Raw genomic sequence first — 21,320 nt, 5'->3', positions numbered from 1 at the left:
TCTCTCTCTTTTTTTCATCATTTAAACCTTTGATTTTCCTTCTGTGATATGATAAAACACCTTCTGGAGCGCCTTCAACAATGAGAACAAACATATAGAAACGCATTAAATCTGAGCACCACTTATAAACATGACCAGCTTTGCCAAGGTCATTGATTTGGATGATTTTCCTTTGCAATCCACTCAGTAATAGTCCTAATTCAAATTAGATCTGAGTCCAGAGGCTGTTTACTTGAGCAGCTGATCTGATTTGTATATTTTAGATCCACGGTGCTGAGAGGAAGATGTGCTGGCACAGCAGTTCGGGTGATGCCCTTTAATGCACTCTATCTTATCAGCTCCACATCGCCCCTATTCAAACTCACGTCTGATTGAGCAGTGTGATGTTGTTTGCGCCTTACATTGGGAATAGTTTATAGAGGCAGCGTCTCTAATTTGTGAATTGAGGTATTATAGAGGAGACAATTAGACCGAGCTTCGATTGGCATATGGAGGCTCGGATGCTGACAGTCAAGAGAAGGCTTTCAAATGTCATACCAATTAATCTATCCAGCCATCAAACAATATTCTGGAAACAAAGTCAGGGGGGGCGATCAATCCGCATCACTTTTCTCCTCACCGGGTTATGGGAAAATTGATTTGTCAAACAAAGCATTTTGGAAGCAGTGCATGGACTTGTTCGGGATCCATTAGCCTCCATTGAGCATTTTGTTTAACATAGGATTTTCATCACAGAGAAAATGCCGTGTCCTCAATACTGTGAGCTGCAACTTTACGATTTCTGAGTTCTTTGTTCTTGCTTAGAAAGCTTTCAAAAGTGCTGATGAAGATTGAACGGGGCTCAACTCTCACGCAAATATTAGACCGTTGTTATTCTCTCACATATTTGCCAAATTATGACAAAGATTAGGATTCGTTTTAGTTGTTATTAACACACTATGAAAGGCTATATAACAATCACCCCTTCCATCCAAAAAGCACAGGCATTAATCCCCCGTGTCAGTATTATTGTGCACTGTGGGGCTATCCTGCCATCCTATACAGTGTGGCTGCCCTAAGCTGTATCATGAATTCCCTGTGCAGTGTATTGTTCTAAGACAGAACTGTATCACATTGTGCCCGTCATGCTGTTTTAGAGGGGAGAGAACTTCCTCTATGGGATTTCTCCCACCCCCATCCCCTGATAATGTATCTCTCCCTAAAGGCTAGGCCTCCGTGACCTTGTCTTATTCATCGAGGGCGTCTTAAGCGAAAGAACTGAATCCTGAATGGGCCATTTCCCCTCTTTTAACACCCCTTGAATGTCATCAGTGAAATATGAAGTCATTAGACGATATTAAAACACTGCTGACAAACTAATTAACGGGAGACATTAAACAGGACCAGCTTGATTAATCCGCTTTAACGATTCTTTTTAAGTGGTTCTGGTCAAAATTAATACAGATTTACTGGTGATCTTAAGAGAAAAAATACTCTTATGTGTATCAGACCTCAAGGGCAACCTAAAGTCACCAGTCTTTTACCTCCCACGACTCTGCCTCGCGTCCTACCTCCTCTGTTGCTAAACACAAAGACTTCACTCACAGTCTGAACTCACACAGTTGGTTTGGGAGCTGCAGACTAAAGCCTGTCTTAAATTATATGGACTCAAAAAAAAAAAGAAGCTTATTTTAATATGTATCATTGTTTCATACCTCCTGTATTGCACATTATAGTTTAATGCAATGTTATTGTAATTTAAATAATGTCAAATTACTTGTTAACACTAAGGCATATTAAGATTTTCAGTGCTACAGTTTTTGGAATTAATACATTAAAATTACCATTACTGTATTGTTGTAGCCTTTTCTAATTGTATGTATTATTTTCATGTCAACGATCCTCTTTGAATAGAAATGTGCTTGCAAATGTTTCCCCCTTGTGGTCAAAGAACCAAATCTCATATCACCTGCGAGGGGTAAACGTTGACACTTTTCGCTCCGTGGGACCATCTGGAGGCATTAAAAATCACATTATCAAATTATTCTTTATTTCTTTATTGTTGGAGGATAGATCTACAGAAGAAAGTGGGCTATAAACCTGGGGGTCCACCAAAACAATAATGATAAAGTGTACAGGCAATGTGGTTTTGCCACCAATGCCTATCAATTAATGTATAAGATATTATATAATAATTGATAAAGAAAAACACATAATTTTTACTGCTAGTCTGTTTTATAATACAAACATTTTGTTAAATATTTTTTACTGCTAAATGCAGGAGAAAGTACGGCCTCTGTTTAATTATCTAAGAGTTTCTGGGAGTTTTAACTCACTGTTTCCTCCTTCTAACCTGCTGTTGCAAATATCGTGTCGTGGGTGGCGGTAATGTCCGTGTAAGATGGTGTCCAAACCGCAATAAAACTACACGAAGAAGACGAGGTAGACACAGGAAGTAGATTTGTGACATCGTTACGTCATCAACGGTGTGCCGAGCGGTTCTCCCCCTGGTTTAGCCTAGCCGCGGTTCACCGTCAAAAGTCGTCTTAACGCGTTTGTAACTTACTTTCTGATCGCTAAACGATCTGATTGAATTCATGGTCGTATTTAATCCGTCATTAAACAGAAGCGATATAAAATGTAGCTATCTCTTTTTCTTAAACTGAACGTAAGTCTACGTTAACTGTTAGCTTTGTTATCCAACCTGGGCCCGTGACCACAAAGGCCGGGCGCTGCTTTCCTTTTCACAATGTATCCTTCATGGGGAAATTTTGGTGGAAATCAGCCGCAAAACTATGGGGGTCCTCGTAAGCCATCGAGTGGCAGCCACCCCGGCCAGGCTGCAGGTTTCGGGGGCTTCGAGGCTCCCTCCGGCGGGTCGCTCTTTTCCAGCTTGCAGGAGCAGCATCTACAGCAGCTACAGCAGCTGCAGATGCTTCATCAGAAACAGCTCCAGTCTGTGCTACATCACGGCAACAGTGCTTCCCCGTACGGTGGCGGACACCCCGGTGGGTATTCGGGGTCGTCGTGGCATTCAGAAGGATCAGGACATTTTGAGAGCGGTTCTGGGGCACAGTCGTACTATCCCCAAGACGAGACACAGGCGAGAGTCCCCCCTGGTGCTCCCAAACTCGTTCACCAGCAGCCTCCTCCGCCTCCATCGCAACCGAACCCGGTCGATCCTCACTCGGTCCCTCCCCCTCCAGAACCGCAACCATCAAATCCACTGGAAAATAACGGTGCCTCGAAAGAGACGAACATGAAGGAGCCACCCCCGTCAGAAGACGACAAGTCTTTACCTTTGCAGGTAGTTTATTGTTGTAGCTGAGGAGTCTGATCACTTTGTTTACTCCACCTGCAGCCAGAAGATGCAGGCATACCCAGATAAACTCCTTAAGCACTGATTTATTTGGTGTTATAATAAACAACCATATTTCTAAACTATCTTCAAGTGTTAAGTGAACTATCATCTATCATGCATGGAGAATCTGAATATTTGCATGATTTGATTTTTCCACATTCTTTCTTTTGGATTTCTAATCATTTTAATCATTGATTTGCAAAATACATAAAAAGTCATCACAGTACTAAAATACTTTTAATTCAGTTATGTCTGGTATTTTAGATATCAACAATATGACAATATCAATATGAATCAATTAATCAAACAATCAGACAACACAATTTGTCCAGATTGGATACAGTGTTGTTCAGAAAAGAGAAATATGAGTAGGGTTGTTTTTAAAATGCAGATTTCTTAAATTATGGAGCCCCTGACAGAGTAATTGGAAATGTAATTCAGTTAAAGCCACAGTGTCCTGCAACATCTGACAAAGAACTGACAGGTAATACTACATAAGCAAGACTTCATTATTTCCTCATACAGCCACCAAGTTTCAGTATTGGTCTTGTTTGTTTTTCTTGTTTGTAAAGCCATTCATCTAAATGGTTGTGTTTTAAGAATACATCTCCTAGCAAGTTAATAAACTTAATAAATAAAGCGCACAAATGATGGAAAGGAAAAGAACACAACTGTTTGTCTGCCTTTTGTGACGTCTGGTGATTGTTTCTTCCAGGAGAAGCAGCAACTTTGGTACAAACAACATCTTCAGAATCTACAGAAACTCAAACAAGAGAAAGCCAAACAGAATCAAAGAGACGGTGATGGGTCCATGCCACCACCAATCCATACAAATGCTCCTCTGCCTCCATCAGAATCACACAAAAACGCACCGCCACCACCCCCTCCCAAAGATGAGCCCCCTGTACCACCTCCACCACCCGAGGAAGTACGGGTAAGCACAAATGTCGCAGGAGAAAAGTGACAATTTTGCTTATTGGCGAGTTCAAATATATATGTGTGTGTGTGAAAATATTATATAAAGACCCAAGTTGCTGCAGAGAAAACTTTGATTAGCTGCTATGAGCATTAACACACAATCTGAGGGAGTGGATGATTGCTCTTCATTCTGTCATCTTGTACAACCAGCCGTTTACCTTGTTATGTTGCAATGCTAAATCTGTAGAAACTAGTGTCCGACCGATAGGGATTTTTTGGCCGAATCACCGATAGCTGATATGCAATCGATATAGTGAGTTTTTGAGCTGGAATAAAAACAGGCCGATTGTGCATAGATTTTGCACCGATATGATTATGTAATAGTACAGTCACAGTGACAGTAGTACAGACAGATGCTTTCTTAACCCAGTGTCTTTATTGAAGACTTTTAACATTGAACAGACTTTTTTAAAATGATAATTAACATTTGGACTGGAGTCTTAGAAAAAGTGCAGATTGGCACACAAACAAAAATTAAATAATGTAGCAGAACTTTCAATAAATAAATAAAATAAAAAATGTCTGTCAGTCAGTCAGTGTCTAATACTTGAAGTCAGTGAGGGGCAGGTTGTAATACAGGAAGCATAGCTTCTCTGCATTGGCACCCAACAGGTTGCATCTCTTGTCCTCATAAATGTTGCATACTGTGTTGAAAACCCTCTCACTGGAGACACATGTGGGAGGAGAAGTAAGGAAGCAATGGAGATGAAGCAAAGTGACAGAGTTTAAATAGATGCGGGTGGCGAGTTGATGTGGTGGTTGTACACACTCGTGCTGGTTTATGTGACTTAAGGAGGGAGTGGAGCGTGGATGCGAGCCAATCTCCTTCAACCATGCATGGAAAGGGGGAATGATAGGAAAGGTTTTTCTAATTTACTGAGAAACAATGCACAGGTCAGCAATGCATGCCCAAAAACACGTCGTTTATTCGTCCCCTCCATAAACCGCAAAAAAATCAAACCAAGCCAAAATAACAATGATAAAATATCAGTGATCCCACGTCGTGTCGGGGAGACTAGAGCTTCCTTGGTTAAATCCTTTTAGCATATATTAAACTGTAACCCTTTGGTGCTTATTTGCAAGCTGCTAACGTCACTCATGTAATGCTACTACTGAGACAAAATCTGCCGATGTAGCAAAGATGACTCGCAGTTATTTTACACTGGAGATTTTGGCCAGGGACACTTTTGAAAAGGGCAATGAAATGTGTCCTATAATTGTTGTTCCAATGATGTTTTCATGTTTACAGTTACTTATTTCATGAGCTAACTTACCGTGACTTGTCACACCTTGTTTTTTCTATCGGCGCAACATTTCACTGATACGATAAAACCCCCGAACCCCCGAACTGTAGCCGTCATATCGGGCCCCGATATATCGGTGACCGATAATCGATCGGTCACTAGTAGAAACACAGCCGAAAAATCTATATTGAGATGTTTTGTAAGTGTGCAAATTTGTACCCATCAGCTGTCACTTTTCCTGTTATGGATTTAAAGTTGGTGTGCACTAAAATGACTGTGTGGTAGGTTTATGAAAACAATAATTATGTGCTTTGAACATTGCTGTGAGGAAAAAACATTTTGTTTTCCTGCAGATAATCCTGTGCAACAGTTAATGAGAATTCTTGTATTAATACCTCGGTGGACAGTATTGTGATTAAAGAAAAAAATACAAAAATAACATAATTTGTAGCACTGATTTAGACTAGATTTTGGACAATTCTGTGCGTTTAAGTTAAACATTTAGAATTTATTCATCAGCTTTTAAAAACTCGCCAAATCCACTATTGCAGAGAAAGGTGTCAATGGATATAAACATTTTTATATTATTTGCATAAATTTACAGAGTGAAAATGTAGGACAGTCCTCAGCATTTACAGAAACAGTAAGTCACACTTACCAATTTCCTGTTGGCATGACTTGGATATTGTATTCCAACGCATGTGAAAGCTTTCATGTGAAATTCACAGGACTCAACTGCATTCATTGTTTCATTCATTGAAAGCAACTCTCCGATAATTAGTTATTATTCGTCCAATATGTCCAAAAGCATATTGGTACCAAACACAGTATTATATTTGTGTATTTGGAAAATACTTATATTAGATCAACCTCAAAATGCTAATGTATTTCACTTGTCTAATAAAAACAAACAATATGCATGGGGCATTACATAAGACTTGCATATTATTTTTTAGCTAAGAAATACGTACTCCGTCATGTCATCCCTTTCCATCCCTTCCATTACAAGCTACGCTACATCAAAAATATAATTTGTTCAGTCACAAAGATAGTGATAGTCTCATCCTCCATTTGTTTTACAGCCGGAAATTCCAAAAGACCCAGAGGAAGCTGCCCGTCTCCAACAGTTGCAGGCTGCAGCAGCACAGTGGCAGCAGGTCCAACAGCAGAAAGCTGGCTTACAATACCAGGCTCTCATGCAGCAACATGAAAAGCTACAACAAGTCCTGGAAAAATACCAACAGCTGATTCAACAACCTCCAAACATACAGGTACATAAACACCCATTGGTATTTCTTTGCTGTACCTCCTACTAATATACAGTACATAGTGTACAGTACAAGGCAATCAACAATATCTTTATGTCCTTTGTTGCAGTCAATGTCTCCTGAAATGCAGCTCAGACATTATGAAATGCAACAGCAGCAGTTCATTCCATTATTCCAAGACTGGGATCGCTCCTTTGCCCTGTGGTATGAACAGTTTCAGACCTATCCCCACAAAGACCAACTGCAGGACTATGAGCACCAATGGAAGCAGTGGCAGGAACAAATGAATGCCACCAATGCGCACCTTCAAGAAAGAGTTGCCACGCTCACTGCCATGGTGCCTTTTGCTTCAAGTCAGTTTAACAGTGGGATGATGGGACAATTTGGCCAGTACCCTGGGCAAGACATGGCAATGCCTCAGCAGCCCCCGGTTGCTGTTGGTCCCGCTCTTCAAGGTCCAAAGCCCGCTGGCTTTGAGGCACATTCACTGTCACCTGCTGGACCTCCTATACGAGGAAGTGGCCCTGCTGGCATGGGAGTCAGACCCCCGTGTCCTCCAGTTGTTCAACCACCAAGCTTCAACAGCGTTAGAGGTCCACGGTCAGTTGGGTTTTTATAAATAAAAGCATAAAATCATTACACTTGATGTAGCCGGACTTGGTTCTCATCAGAAAGTGAGTCTGGTAACACAGAATCTAACAATACAAAGAATAATAACTTATGGATAGTACTACAACCAGTCATTCAGTCACCAGTGTGGTGTAATTTTGTTGTAAAGAAATTCAGTGCTGCTGAAATGGCCTATGTGACTACATTAATGTTATTCTTCTGTACATCGACACATAAAATTCCTCATACATCTCCAACATCTCCACTATACATTTGAGGGTGGGGAACATTTGTGCTTCATCAGTACATAAAATTAAGCCAGATTTAGAGAATTTAGAGAGGTTACTCTTGTTGGTCTGTTGGTCATGGGTAAAACAAAGTTTTTTTTTTCTTACAATTCTGTCTTACTTGTCACAGACCCACCAACCCCAGATTTGACCAGCCGCCGCCGCCGCAACGCTTTGATGGTCCCCCAAGGTTTGACCAACCACGGCAGCACTTTGATGGTCCTCCAAGGTTCAACCAACCACAGCAGCGTTTTGATGGTCCCCCAAGGTTTGATCAACCAAGGAATCGCTTTGATGGTCCCCCAAGATTTGACCAACCACAGCAACGCTTTGATGGTCCCCCTCGATTTGATCAACCAAGGAATCGCTTTGATGGCCCCCCAAGGTTTGAACAACCACGGCAACGCTTCGATGGCCCCCCAAGATTTGACCAGCCTCGATTTGGACAGCAGCCTAGGTATGAGTCTGCAAGGCCCCCTGGGCCCCCACCTCGTTTTGAATGTCCACCAGTGCCTCAGCTAAAACAGCAAGGTTCCCAACCCAAGGCAGACCCAACCAGTCAACAACCTCCCAATAAAGATTCCAATACTCCAGGAAAATCAGCTGATCTACCACAGTCTGAAAAAGAAAAGAGTCAATCAAAAGTTGATGATACTGAAGACATGACAGATGACAACCTGCTGTCCACGGAGGGCTTTTTTGTCCAGAGTGACCCAATCCCTCAAACTCTACAAACAAATACAAAGTCTGAAGAATCAGATGGCAATAATGCTTCTGATAATAGTGAAACACCGAAACCTGCAGTGACAAAACCCACTGTAACTGCTACTTCTCCTGTGGTGACAAAGACTACTGCACAGAATTCAATCAAACAAGATGAACCATTGACAAACAGCAAACTACAGAATGCAAAGTTTCCTGGAATTCAACCACAGCCACAAGTTTCTGGCCAAATGCAGTCAAAACCTGAACCTCCAAATCTCCCTCCTGGTAGGGGACGAGGCCAGGCCCCAGTTTCAGTTGAAGTTCGTGGACGAGGCCGTGGGCAACGAGGTCGTGGAGAGTTTAGGGGACCAAACACTGTACCGGTGGGGGAAGAGATAAAAGAGATGCCTTATGACTACATGCAACCTGAAGAAAACTTTGAAATGTCGGAAGAGCAAGAAGACTACCACTGGCAAGATCCCTCATATGAGGAGTTTGGTGGTGAGGAATCAGAGGTGCCCCCAGAAGATATGTGGATGCCAGAAGAACATCATTTCCCAGAAGAAGAGTATTATGAGGAACCAATTGGAGGACCCCACATGGGAAGAGGTGGACCTCCAATGATGCGAGGAGGTCCACCAGGGAACAGAGGTGGACCTCCTATGGGAAGAGGTCTACCTTTGGGTAGAGGAGGTCCACATATGGGGAGAGGAGGTCCCCCTGGCGTCAGAGGGGGTCCCCTTATGGTCAGGGGAGGTCCCCCTGGAATGAGAGGAGGTCCCCCTGGGATGAGAGGAGGTCCCCCTGGAATGAGAGGAGGTCCCCCTGGAATGAGAGGAGGTCCACCTGGGGTCAGAGGAGGTCCACCTGCTGGTAGAGGCGGCCCCCCTATGGGAAGAGGCGGCCCCCCTATGGGACGAGGAGGCCCACCCATGGGAAGAGGAGGGCCTATGGGACGAGGAGAGCCAATGGACATGCATTGGGAAGAACCTGAGTCAGCTGATTACTCAGAGGAAGGGGACCCTTATTGGAGAGAAAGGAGACCTCCAATGAGGGGCATGAGACCTCCGTTTCCACCTGGCCGTGGTCGTCCTCCACGTGGTCACCCTGGTTTCATGCATCAAGGACGAGGACGACCCCCTCTTCTACCACATGGGCCAATGGATCACGAGACATTAGGGCATGGAATTGACACAGATGATGCTGAAGCGGATCCATCAATGCACCCCATGTACCATGGTCATGACCCTTATAGTCATGCGATGCCTCCTGAAGGAGGAAGAGGAAGGCATCGTGGGCCACCACCACCACCGCATGAAATTATTGATTCTATGGAGGACCCATCGTATGATGAAAGAATGGAGAATCAAGAATTAGGTTGGCACCAACCACATGGAAGGCGTCCTCCTCCACCACCACACGACATTATAGATAGAGGAGGAATAAGGAGGAGACCTATGGGTCGAGGAATGGGAAGGGGCATGTGGCGACCAGGTCCCACAAATGAGGAATATGAAGAGGGATATGTTGAGGTCTACACTAAGGATTATGGTCATGGGGAAAATGAGTATAACTGGAGGCCATCACAGGACTGTCCTCCTGGTGACTTTCGCCGTGATGCCAAGTTCTATGATTCAGAGTGCGAAAGAGAGCGTGGTCTCCCTGAGAGGGACTTTCCTCCCCGCATGCCACCCCCAGAACCCTACAGAGATGGCCATTGGCAAGAGGAAAGAGAACGAGGTCGTCCATATCCATATGATGAACATGAGAGGGGAAGAGGAGAAATCAGAGTCCGTGAATATGGTGATGCACCATCATATCGGCAGGAAGACAAACCATACCCACCATCCTCAGACTGGGATCGGCCTTCCAGACCTACTCCACCAGAGAGAGGATATCCTCCTGACTATGAAAATCGTAGACCTCGCTATGACGAAGAGCGTCCTCTGGATATACGTCCACCGCCTGCAGCACCTGTCACTAACTTGACTGAAAGCTCCGTTGACCCAGCATCCCAAGGAACAAGTGGAGCAAATGTACTTGCCCTCTCCCAACGCCAACATGAGATTATCTTGAAAGCTGCTCAAGAGCTTAAACTAATGAGGTAATTTCTAAACTTTCTTCACTTGTCATGTTACATTATACTAGGCAAACACAAATTGCTAAAATAAAACGTGACAGTGACCATTTAAAATTTATTTCTGCACTGTTTGACTTCAGTTCTATCCTCTCTAATGTAACTGGTGTCCACAGGGAATTGCATGAGGCAAAGACACCTGGTACTGAACCACAGCCTGCAACTGAACCTTTGCCAGAGCTACCTGCTGGACTTCTTGGTTTAGAAATCCCACCAGAAGTCAGGAATGTTCTCAAGGTAAAGGATAATATTTATAATAACTTTTTTTTTTTAATTAGTAAGTGAGAAGCTCAGTGAGAAGTAGATGTATACTACAATTAAACTACAACTTGTTTTCATCACATTGTTACTTTTATGGTTGTGCCATGTAGCCTTTTACTCTTAGATATTTGTTATAGCAATTTTGTCTTTTTTAGGGTATAACTGCTGCACCAACTTCACAGATGGGTGTAAGCGATCCTGTGTCCTGGGACACCAAACCTGCTGCCTCACAATACCAGCCATCTCTACCTGCTGCATCCATACCTCCAGTGATTCCAAAGACTGTAGATTATGGGCATGGGCATGGTAAGAACAGCAGATATAAACACCTACTTCATCATTTTCCCAAGAAGACCCAGATTGTGTTTCAGGACGCTGTTGGTAATGTTGGTGTTAACACATCGTGTTTCAGAGCCTGGGGCCACTGTTGAGCGGATCTCTTATGGTGAGAGAATTGTGTTGAGGCCTGATCCACTGCCATCAGACAGGGGCTATGAAAAAGGTACTTTTCAGTAAGGTTCACTGTTATAAAAATGTATCTTTTTATACTCAAGTAGTGCTTGCTTTTGAACTTGTCTAACCATTTATCATTGACAAACTACTCAATTTTCCACAGAACCTCTTGGCCTCAGAGATCCTTATGGCAGAGACCCATATTATGAACGACGGTCAGACCCCTACATGGACCGCCGGGAGTACAGCAGAGAAAGGGAACTATACAGAGAAAAGCTTCCGCCTGAATACGAAAGGGACAGATTTGAGAGGGAGCGTTATCCCCCAAGAGAGAGAGATGACAGGTAATGTATTACAAGGTGTCCGAACGCGCTTTTTTCCTATCTAAGGAGAAGTGTGCTGCTTCTTGACATCTGTAATATTGTTTTCTATTTGTCTGTTTTGATTCAAGCGCACAAGCCATGGTTGACGAAAGGTACTATATCACATTGTGCTATACATTGTGATTAGTCGTGAGTGTGCTAGTTCGAAACAGAAAGTCCCGTTGAGGAAGTTAAACTTTATACTTTTCTTCCTCTTTGTAGATCTCCTCTAGCACTTCTGCGCTCAGGGTTTAGGGAGAGAGAACGGGATGTTCGAGACAGAGAGCGAAGCGGAAGCCGCGATAGAGATGACCGTTATGCGAGGCCAGGATATGACAGACCTCCATATGAGCGCCCTGGCCTTGACCGCAGCGGGCCCGAGCGTTACGGCCATGCCTCCTCTCCTTATGGTATGTTGAACATAATCGCTTCAATCAGCAGAATTCTTCTAATGACTAAAATGAGCCTTGTTGCATGATATGGATATGTTTGAAAATAAACAAAAATTTGAAGAATCATTTCCTTTGCAAATAATGTCATGCAGGAGACAGAAGAAGTTATCCAGAGGACAGAGGACCTCCCACTGTACCACCACTCCCGCCTCCAGCGCAGCCTCCTCCAAGGGTCGAGAAGAAGCCTGAAATCAAGAATATCGATGACATCCTTAAAACACCTGGCAGATCTACGCGGCCTGAAAGGGTACTAAATACCGTTACTGTTGATGTTAAGTCCAGTCACACACAGGTGTCTGTTGAATACTCAGCGAAGCTCTTTATTTCAACAGATAGTCATCATAATGAGGGGACTACCAGGAAGTGGAAAAAGCCATGTTGCAAAACTCATACGGGTCAGTGGTTTCATACTAGTATACTATAATCTACTTTCTCCCCAAAACGGTTCTTTGATTTTACATAAAAGCCTTCATTTGTAATAAAGCAAATAAAGACGTGAAAACTGCTTTTCAATCTTTAGGACAAGGAAGTTGACTGTGGCGGTGCACCTCCAAGAGTTCTTGTTTTGGACGACTATTTCATGACGGAGGTTGAGAAAGTTGAGAAAGACCCAGACACCGGGAAGAGAGTCAAAACCAAGGTGAGTTAGACAGATGGAGTTCAGCATGAACTGGAAGAAGAATGAACACTATAAGCGCAGGTAACTTTCACAGCACAACAAAATAAAAACTAAAATGAAAAAAAAAAACCTTGTCTTGCAGGTACTTGAGTACGAGTATGAGCCAGAGATGGAGGATACCTACCGGAGCAGCATGCTTAAAACATTTAAGAAAACTCTGGATGACGGCTTCTTCCCATTCATCATATTAGATACTATCAATGACCGGGTCAAACATTTTGATCAGTTCTGGAGCGCCGCCAAAACTAAAGGCTTTGAGGTGAGTTGTGTTCAGTAACGTTTAAAAATAAAAACAAATTCAATATGTCCTGTACTAAAGAGGGTCTGATTGCCTTACTTCAAGGTGTACCTGGCTGAAATCACTGCAGATACTCAGACATGTGCCAAGAGGAATGTACATGGGCGCACACTAAAGGACATAATGAAGGTCTGTAAGATGGAGACAACTGCTTGTAGTAATTGATGGTCACTGAAGCTCATAGATACATTTCTTAATGGAGTATTTTCTACACAGATGTCCAATAACTGGGAGCCTTCGCCACGTCACATGGTGCGCTTGGATGTCCGATCGCTGCTTCAGGATGCTGCTATAGAGGAGGTGAGGATTTTAATACTGGAAGTTTTATAGAATATTATATATTTTTATCAGTGGCTGAGCTTAACCAACACATGACTGTGTTTTTAGGTTGAAATGGAGGACTTCAATCCAGATGACGAGCCCAAGGAACCCAAGAGAGAGGAGGAAGAAGAGGGCGATCTAGTAATACAATTTCTTTCTTTTTACATTTATAGTCACATAGTTGTCAGATTCATCTTAATCGTTTTTCCATCTATCGCATTAGATTTATCCATTATTTTTAGTCATGTTGCTTGTTTTTCTACAAAACGGGTGAATTGCATTGAAAGCTGTAGGTTCATTTATTATAAGTAGTTTAATGTACTTTTTTATTACATAATCGTCAGTAAAGAGAAAAGTCAAAATACTGTATTTTTAATAATATCAGTTCAGCTACAGCTGCAACAATCCATTACTTATATGACGCAGGGTTCCTGTTTTATTTGAGAAGCTTGAAACAATGAATTTAATGTGAACCTTTTGAAATTTCCAAAAAGAAAAAAAAAATGAAGGTTGACAGAAAAGGAAAAAGGTCACACAGTGCTGAAACAGTTTAAAAGTCCTCATGCAAAATGCACGCAAGTTTGACCAGTTGCTCATTCATTTTTTTTATTAATGAATCACCACAAACTTCACGCGAATTTTCCATAGACGAGTTGATTGACGGTCAGCGTTGCCTTTGACGTTAACAGAAATTATTCTGTTACATTTAGAAACTTAGACACGCAACTTCTTTTGGCCTCATTCTCTGATGAAAGGGATTTAACGTTCTGATAGTTTGACATTTTTAATTACACGTCCTGTTGTTGCAAGTCGGCATGATACGCTTTCCTAACATGTCATGGGTTGTACTTAAAGATTCTCCTCAGTTCTAACTCCAGTGTGACGATACCATGAAAGGTGCGTCACATGTGGCGTAGAAACACATTTTTAAACAATTTTCTTTTTCTTGTGGATCCACTATGAGTTGACCTCACCTTATACTGAAGAGCCAGTATATGCTTTCTTCCTAGCTCTTCCAATCTGTGATTTCTGAGATTTTAGGAGCAGTGTTATCAGTTAAACTGTGACCATCTTCAATTGAAATTATTCTGTTTAGATAAATATATTTGTAATATCAAACAAAAAAACAAAAAAAACACATACATAGTTGAGAAAAGCATCCCTACAACTTAAGAATTCATTACAACCTAAGTGGGAAATGACTCGGTGTAAATTATTCTGTCCCATCCGTACACCCACACTGGACGCTTCCTGCCGTCCCAGCCACATTAAAACAAATATCCTGGTTAATCGTTGCCTCTGTTGCCTTTGCTGAAAACGTGGTTAGTTTCTAATGCAAAGAAGTGGAAGACATTGAAAGAAAGCTTCCATAACATCCATATAAATGAATGAACCCAGTTAAGGTTGAAATTAGCTGCTCTTTTAAAAACTTCTTTGTACTTTGTGTTCATAGATGCCTCTTTATTTCTGAACCACCCTATTTCCTCACTGAGAGGCTCAGGGTCAAATATCATTAGTCGACTTTGACATGATGCTAGTGTGTGGGGGCAAGTGTGCATTTTTACACACTAACTCCTGTGTATGAATGAGTAAAGAAAAATATTCTAATAGTTTATTATTGATTAATCATTAAAATATGATTTGATAATGCAGTGCCACCATGGAGTCACTAACCCTTTGTTATTTATCATATAAATACGACGAGAAGTGGAATTGCATAGAATTTCAAACATTTTCAGTCTTCATCAATGCCAAATGAGACTGAGCAGGTTTGCTTTTTTAAATTTTTTTTTTAAATGAACAAAATTTGCAAATTTACTACTATATACTACTACTATAATACTGTAATATCACTGAATTCACACTTTTTTTTGCTTATTTTTTTATTGCTAAACACTGCAGCACATGTTGCATTAAAGTGAAATCGAGATCAAGGAAATTTTATAATTGACACAACTATAATTGCGACAAGATTATAAGTCACTTCATATATATATATATATATATATATATATATAGATACACACACACACACACACACACACACACACACTTGTGGAGGTTGTAGAGATAATAGTTGTGTGCGGTAGATATAAAACTCTGAACATGGAAAATTATTATACTAAATACAAATTCATTTAATTTTAATTTTTCTAAAAATCCATATAATATGATTTAAAAGACATGCAGAAAAACATATTTTTAAAATAATTATTCAAAGATTATAATGTCCATTTTTTTCATTCAAGAGTAGATGCTTCTGGACAACAGTAACCTCCCCTTATCTTCTTTAACTGAAAAATAACTTCAGAAGACGCATCTCCTTTTTTGTAGTTCTACACCGCTGGAACTGAACACAATCGTAGTTTTTAATTAAACTTTAGAAAGCTCTCTTTTATGGTTTATGTAGTTCCTACTTTGAGGTAGGTATAGGTGGCTACCTCTTAGTGTAGAGTAAACGTGAATATTTAAAAACATATATTAATGCAGCAATAACGACTGTTAAATAAAGTTTGAAAACTCATAAAGAATCAGTCATGCAAACAATATGGCTTCCAAACTAAACACAGAGCAACTGAGCTTCAGTGAAATGCAGGCTTTAAGTCTAAATGTGATGTTTGATGCCACAGAAAGTCCTGATAATTACATCATGAAAAACGGTAGGTGTGCTGTGATTGCTCCTCAGAAGAGTTTGGTCCAAAAGCAGCTGCTGACTCACATTATTCCCAATAAATATGCAGATATTCACTGAAATCACTTCATCTAGTACAAGCATCAATACCTATGTGCGTATTAATCTGGGGGTCCTTCACATGTTGTATGTGTGTTGTCCTCTGGATTAACTTTTACTGGAAAAAAATCAAGACAAACGTTCTCTGCAGACTGTTTGTGCGCCGGCATATTGTTTGATGGAGCACGTGCCACTTGCTGAATGGCAACATAAGCAGTAGTTCTTTAAATCTTAAAAAAAACAACAACAACAATAAACCTAATCTGTAATACACACACACACACACACACACACACATATGTATATACACACATATATACAAATATATGTGTGTATATACACTTTAAAGAAAGAGACCTTGTGAGTTTAATGAGTCCAAAAGGCAATCAGTGGTTGACCTGGCTGCTTTTTTATTCCACTTTTAACGGTCTAAGCTGATAGTTGTACTTGTATCAACCTCGATTTTCAAGGTAAAGATCGATTATTATTAAAAAAAACAAACAAACAAAAAAAAATGCATAGTATTTGTAGAGAATAAAAGCTATCCACAGAGAACATTCAAACTTGGATATTTATCTGAGCTCCAGATTACTTAAACATGAGTTTAATCTGAGCAGCTGCAGATTCGATCTGTAACATCTATCTTTGTGACCCTTCTTTGTTGCTGGTTTTGCTTTGTTTTTGCTTTGTTTTTTTTTCTGCACCCACAATCACATGCTGTGACACACTAAAAAGACTTAGGATGGTGTACAGAGCTTCAGAGCTTGCACAAAATCAACTGTCAAATCATATAAATATAAAGAAATATGTAGCTTGTGAAAAATGCAGTAGCTTTATGAAGTGCAGACGAAGATCACCCATATCACCAGAAACTACAACACAGGTAAGATGTGCAGAGTGCTCCATGAAACAAGAACATGGGCTGTAGCTTTACCTGCTCTTATTGGTTATCAACTAAGTCATTAAGACATCCAAACCGGATGGAGTGGACATCTTGGCCGAAATCCAGCCACTCTCTCCACCACTGTGCAGCAGATGCAGGATAAATGGTCTTGCTCTTATATAGCGCTTTTCTACCTGCTCAAAGGTGCTAAAAGCGCTTTTACTGTCAGAAGAAACGCTGGGGATCAAACCGCTAACGCTTCGGTTCGTGGACAACCTGCTCTACCTGCTGAGTCCGCCCAGTAGAGTACAATTAGGCCTCAGCAAGACCCTCAGTTGCTATCAACTAAAGGTTTCCCTACGTTTCTGCAGGACTTAAAAAAGGCGTTAGTGCTTAAGCGATAAAGGTTCTTTGTTCTTCCAATAGTCAGTTTGTCCTCGCACCACACATGCATTTGAAATGCATATGATTTAAAAAAAGAGACTTTGAGTAAATGTAAAACAAATAGTATCATTGACAAAAAAGAGTCAAGTAGAGCGAGACCAAAGAACAAAATCATTGTTCACAAATGTACCTGACAAATGTGCTGTGTTTGTATAATACGCTGAAAACACTGAAGTTTACTTTTGTTTAATAGGTTGTGTGCAAAGGTATTTTTTGTCTTTTTTACTCAGTTGTGTTGAGCTTATTCTAACAAAGGATGTTGTTGCTTTTAGTTAAAGGAGAATGTTACCTTAGAGAATTTCTCTTAAACTTGTTTCCGATCTGAAGGGTAGTTAATCATTTAAAGTTTGGATTCCAAATGTGAGCTCATCAAAATCTTCAACACCGTCTTAAATCCATTCTACTTGTTGGACCTGCAAACCTGACGAAATGTGACTACAATCATAAAGAGAAGAGAACCCATAATTAAATGAGGACTTTCCTCACAAAGATTCTCACAATGAGTTGACCTGACACCATAGGTGACAAATAACTTTAGCAGTGAATTAAACAGCAGCCAGTGGAACATTATATATACACACACACACACACACACACACACACACACACACACACACACATATAATACTGGAACTATAGACTTGAACACAGTTTCTTTTCAAACACAAATATTGTCTCAAACTCAGACTTAAAAAGTTTCTTTGGACTTTATAGCAGCTCACCTCCATTCATGTAGTCAGAAAAGCATGCATAAGTATTTTTTCATTAAAAGATGTTTGGTCCTGGTGGTGATTTTGATTTTATCAGCTTTTTGTAGCTAGCTACCAAAAACATTTGTCAAAACGAACTGTGTATTTTTGAGTCAAACATCTGAAACCTCTTAAATGCTGCTGAGTAATCTGCTCGTTCATTGTCAAACACAAATGTATGAGTAGATTACTGGGCAGTAACGTCTGCAATCTTTTTACAAGCAGCAGTGCTGCAGCCTCAAGATAAGACACAAACACCTTTTTTTTTGTAACGTCAAGTATGTTATCTGGAACTGGAAAACACTGAAGAAAAATATTTAAAACATGTTGATTAAATTATCATTAGGGAACACAAGTGAACTGACAGCAGTCTGCTTGACCATCATTTTGTAAGAAGCATTAAGGAAACACAGTGTTCTTCAAATCAGAGCACTGCTGTTAACATTTACTGAGGACACAGTGAACACATCAGTTTGTCTCAACTTGTAATAACATTATATCAAACCGTCTGCATGCCAGTCTTAGTGAAACACTGTATGTCTTTACTAAACAGTTCCTCTTGCAGTTTCGTCCTGCACTTGTGCCTGTTGTAAACTCTGTCTTCTCTTTTCCCTGCTTTCTCTGCCTTCCCCCTGTCCATGTATCATCCAGACATTTAACCACTGCAGTGTTTCTTTGATATAGGGCTACATTCCAAAAAGCAAATGGGAGATGGACACGTCTGAGGCCAAGCTCGGTAGGTAGTTTTGATCTTAATTCTATGATCCAAACTTCAACCTCTGTGGCATAGAGATATCTGCACTAGTACCTTTTAAGTGACAACTTTAATTTGATTTATTTCTTATAGCTGTGCATTTGTATCTGGTTATGTATGTGTAGGTGTTTTGGTCCTGTCAGTTGATTATATCCACGTTGGCTATTTCCAGATTTTGGCTTTTGTTCGGGTGCAATCTAAGATAATTTTCTTGTGAATGTCGATTAAAAAAGTCTTAAAAGTCCTCAAAAGTCTTGAGTAAAGCCCAATTCTGAGTTTGACTTGTAAAGACCTGTATTAAAATCTAAGCGTATGAGCTATGTGAATAGCTCAGGTGCTGCATCTTTTGTTTTAAGGCAATACCAATTCAGATGATTTAGTTAAGGCAATGCTAGGTTAGTAAAGTAAATTTGTTGTAAAGCGTAAAATTGACCTGAACAGTAATCTTCCATTTATACAGACAAGTTGGACGGTCTGGGGAGCAGTGGGAAGAGGAAACGTGAAGGTGAACACATGTCAGGCCTGGAGGACTACCTTCAGCTGCCAGATGACTATGCCACGCGCTTGTCTCAGCCAGGAAAGAAAAGGGTAAATGCAAACAGTGAGCTACACAGCTGCCCCGGTGGTCATCTGAAAGCATGTTGTTTGTCAGTGAGGCAACACAAAAGGTCTGGATGTAAGATCCAGGAACTCATTTAGAAGTTGGACATTTTAAGATGAAATGTTTGATAGTGTTGGTGAATCATCACCTGAAATGATGCTCGTTCCTCAGTTTCCTGCTCATGACACAACGCCCTGGTTGTTGTTGCTTTTGTCAAGGTTCGATGGGCTGATCTTGAAGAGCAAAAAGATGCGGATCGAAAGCGCGCCATTGGTTTTGTGGTGGGTCAAACGGACTGGGAGAGAATAACGGATGAGACCGGCCAGCTGGCGCAAAGAGCTCTCAACCGTACCAAGTATTTCTAAGAAGATTATCTTATCCCCTTTTTAAGGCTCAATAAGGTATGTATGTTAATCTTGTTTTTAAGGTTTTATGATTAGTAAGTTTTTAAATGGAAGTTAATGGAAAATGACAGTTTCAGAATATGGGGGAAAATTTTTTTTGTTACCACAGTCTTTTCTAAGACTAAAGCTATTTTCTTCAGAAATGCATGTCTGGTCATGTTTGATTGGCAACAAATAAATATTTGTAATGACTCCTATAATGGTATAACTAAATTTGTGACAGCATCAGTTCACAGAATTAAAAAAAAAAAAAAAAAAAAAAAAAAAAGAAACTGAAATTCTGAATTTATTGGGGCAAAGTTCTTAATTTACCATATATAATCTGTGACAAATATACCATTAACATCTTTCTTTCTCTCTCCACAGGTGTCCAGAATGTGAAAATGCTGACGCTTGCAAGTGGTGAAACATGTCACGGTTACATCCCCAGCAGTTCGTCAAACTCTTTGTTAGGTCATTGTCCAGAGTAGAGTGTATTTTTTTCTCTAGATAATCACTAATTTTGTAGTTTATAATTTATGTGCTACTTCTGGCCATGCACCTTCTCATGTTTTTCGCTTGTTTTTTTTACTCCTCCCACTTCATGTACTGTATATCTGTAGCACTGTTTTATGGTCCATTCATAGTTGAAAAATAATAAAAAAAAAAATATTTCACAAAATTGTGAGCTTGGGGTTTTACTGGACTTTGTCAGTTGCGTTTCATGATCTTGAATTTTGATGGATGAAAAATATTGTCCAAACAGTTTTATAACTGTAGAGTACTTTTTTTTTTTTTTTTACTTCTTGGTGTATTGCTTCCATGTTCCCTTATTTGTTTTTCCAATTAGAAAGCATTTTAAATTTAAATTAAACTAAGGCGGTTGCAGTTATGTAGAAGTCATCAAAAACAAAGAAATTGCACTATTTTCTTTGATTCAACTTGGGCTCGTGTCCATATATGGTTTGTAATGTAAAGGCATGATTGCAGATCAGAAAAGGACCAGCTCACATTGTTTTAATAGCATTTAATTAATTAACGGCAAATACATGTTAATACTGGGAGCATTGTGCTTTCAAGTAATTCTAAGATAGACTTTTTTCCCATTTTTAATTCAAGTTTTACTCCGAGGTAATGAAATAAACTGTTCTATACTATATGTGATCACTATATGCGCCGCTCACAATTAACCGTAGGTTCAAGCAAATAAGTACAAAGACATTGAAGTGCTTCCATTGTTGTTTACAGATCTATCAAAGTTTCTAACAGATCCGATCCATTCAGCACTTAAACCGTTAACTACGGACAGTTTGCGGAGCTGGTGTTTTGTTCACAATATCTGCTATGAATACTTGGTGAGATGCTCTTTTAAATGTGCAGT

General features: G+C 40.4%; 1 protein-coding gene across 4 annotated transcripts; it reads left to right on the top strand.

Moving 5' to 3' along the window:
• The first annotated feature begins 2,448 nt into the window (after window positions 1-2,448).
• Window positions 2,449-20,621, top strand: ylpm1 (YLP motif containing 1). Of its 4 annotated transcripts, none has more exons than XM_047573565.1 (23): window positions 2,449-3,286; window positions 4,056-4,274; window positions 6,167-6,205; window positions 6,645-6,833; window positions 6,940-7,430; window positions 7,857-10,535; window positions 10,685-10,805; window positions 11,012-11,135; window positions 11,242-11,331; window positions 11,446-11,626; window positions 11,734-11,757; window positions 11,867-12,054; window positions 12,189-12,343; window positions 12,429-12,491; window positions 12,617-12,736; window positions 12,858-13,034; window positions 13,119-13,202; window positions 13,290-13,373; window positions 13,461-13,535; window positions 18,886-18,937; window positions 19,416-19,543; window positions 19,775-19,957; window positions 20,327-20,621. In XM_047573565.1, the coding sequence occupies exons 1-22, from the start codon at window positions 2,729-2,731 to the stop codon at window positions 19,919-19,921; spliced, it is 5,988 nt and encodes a 1,995-aa protein (XP_047429521.1). In that variant the 5' UTR covers window positions 2,449-2,728; the 3' UTR covers window positions 19,922-19,957; window positions 20,327-20,621. The 4 variants fall into 4 exon arrangements, with proteins under 4 accessions (XP_047429521.1, XP_047429519.1, XP_047429522.1 ...); XM_047573563.1 differs by having other exon boundaries at window positions 10,985-11,135; XM_047573566.1 differs by lacking the exon at window positions 6,167-6,205 and having other exon boundaries at window positions 2,450-3,286; window positions 10,985-11,135.
• Window positions 20,622-21,320: the final 699 nt, after the last annotated feature.

The sequence above is a fragment of the Mugil cephalus genome, chromosome 21 (genome assembly GCF_022458985.1).
Source record: "Mugil cephalus isolate CIBA_MC_2020 chromosome 21, CIBA_Mcephalus_1.1, whole genome shotgun sequence".
Classification (NCBI taxonomy): Eukaryota; Metazoa; Chordata; class Actinopteri; order Mugiliformes; family Mugilidae; genus Mugil; species Mugil cephalus.
Note: the sequence above shows the minus strand (reverse complement) of the source record. Positions and strands in the feature narration are given on the sequence as shown.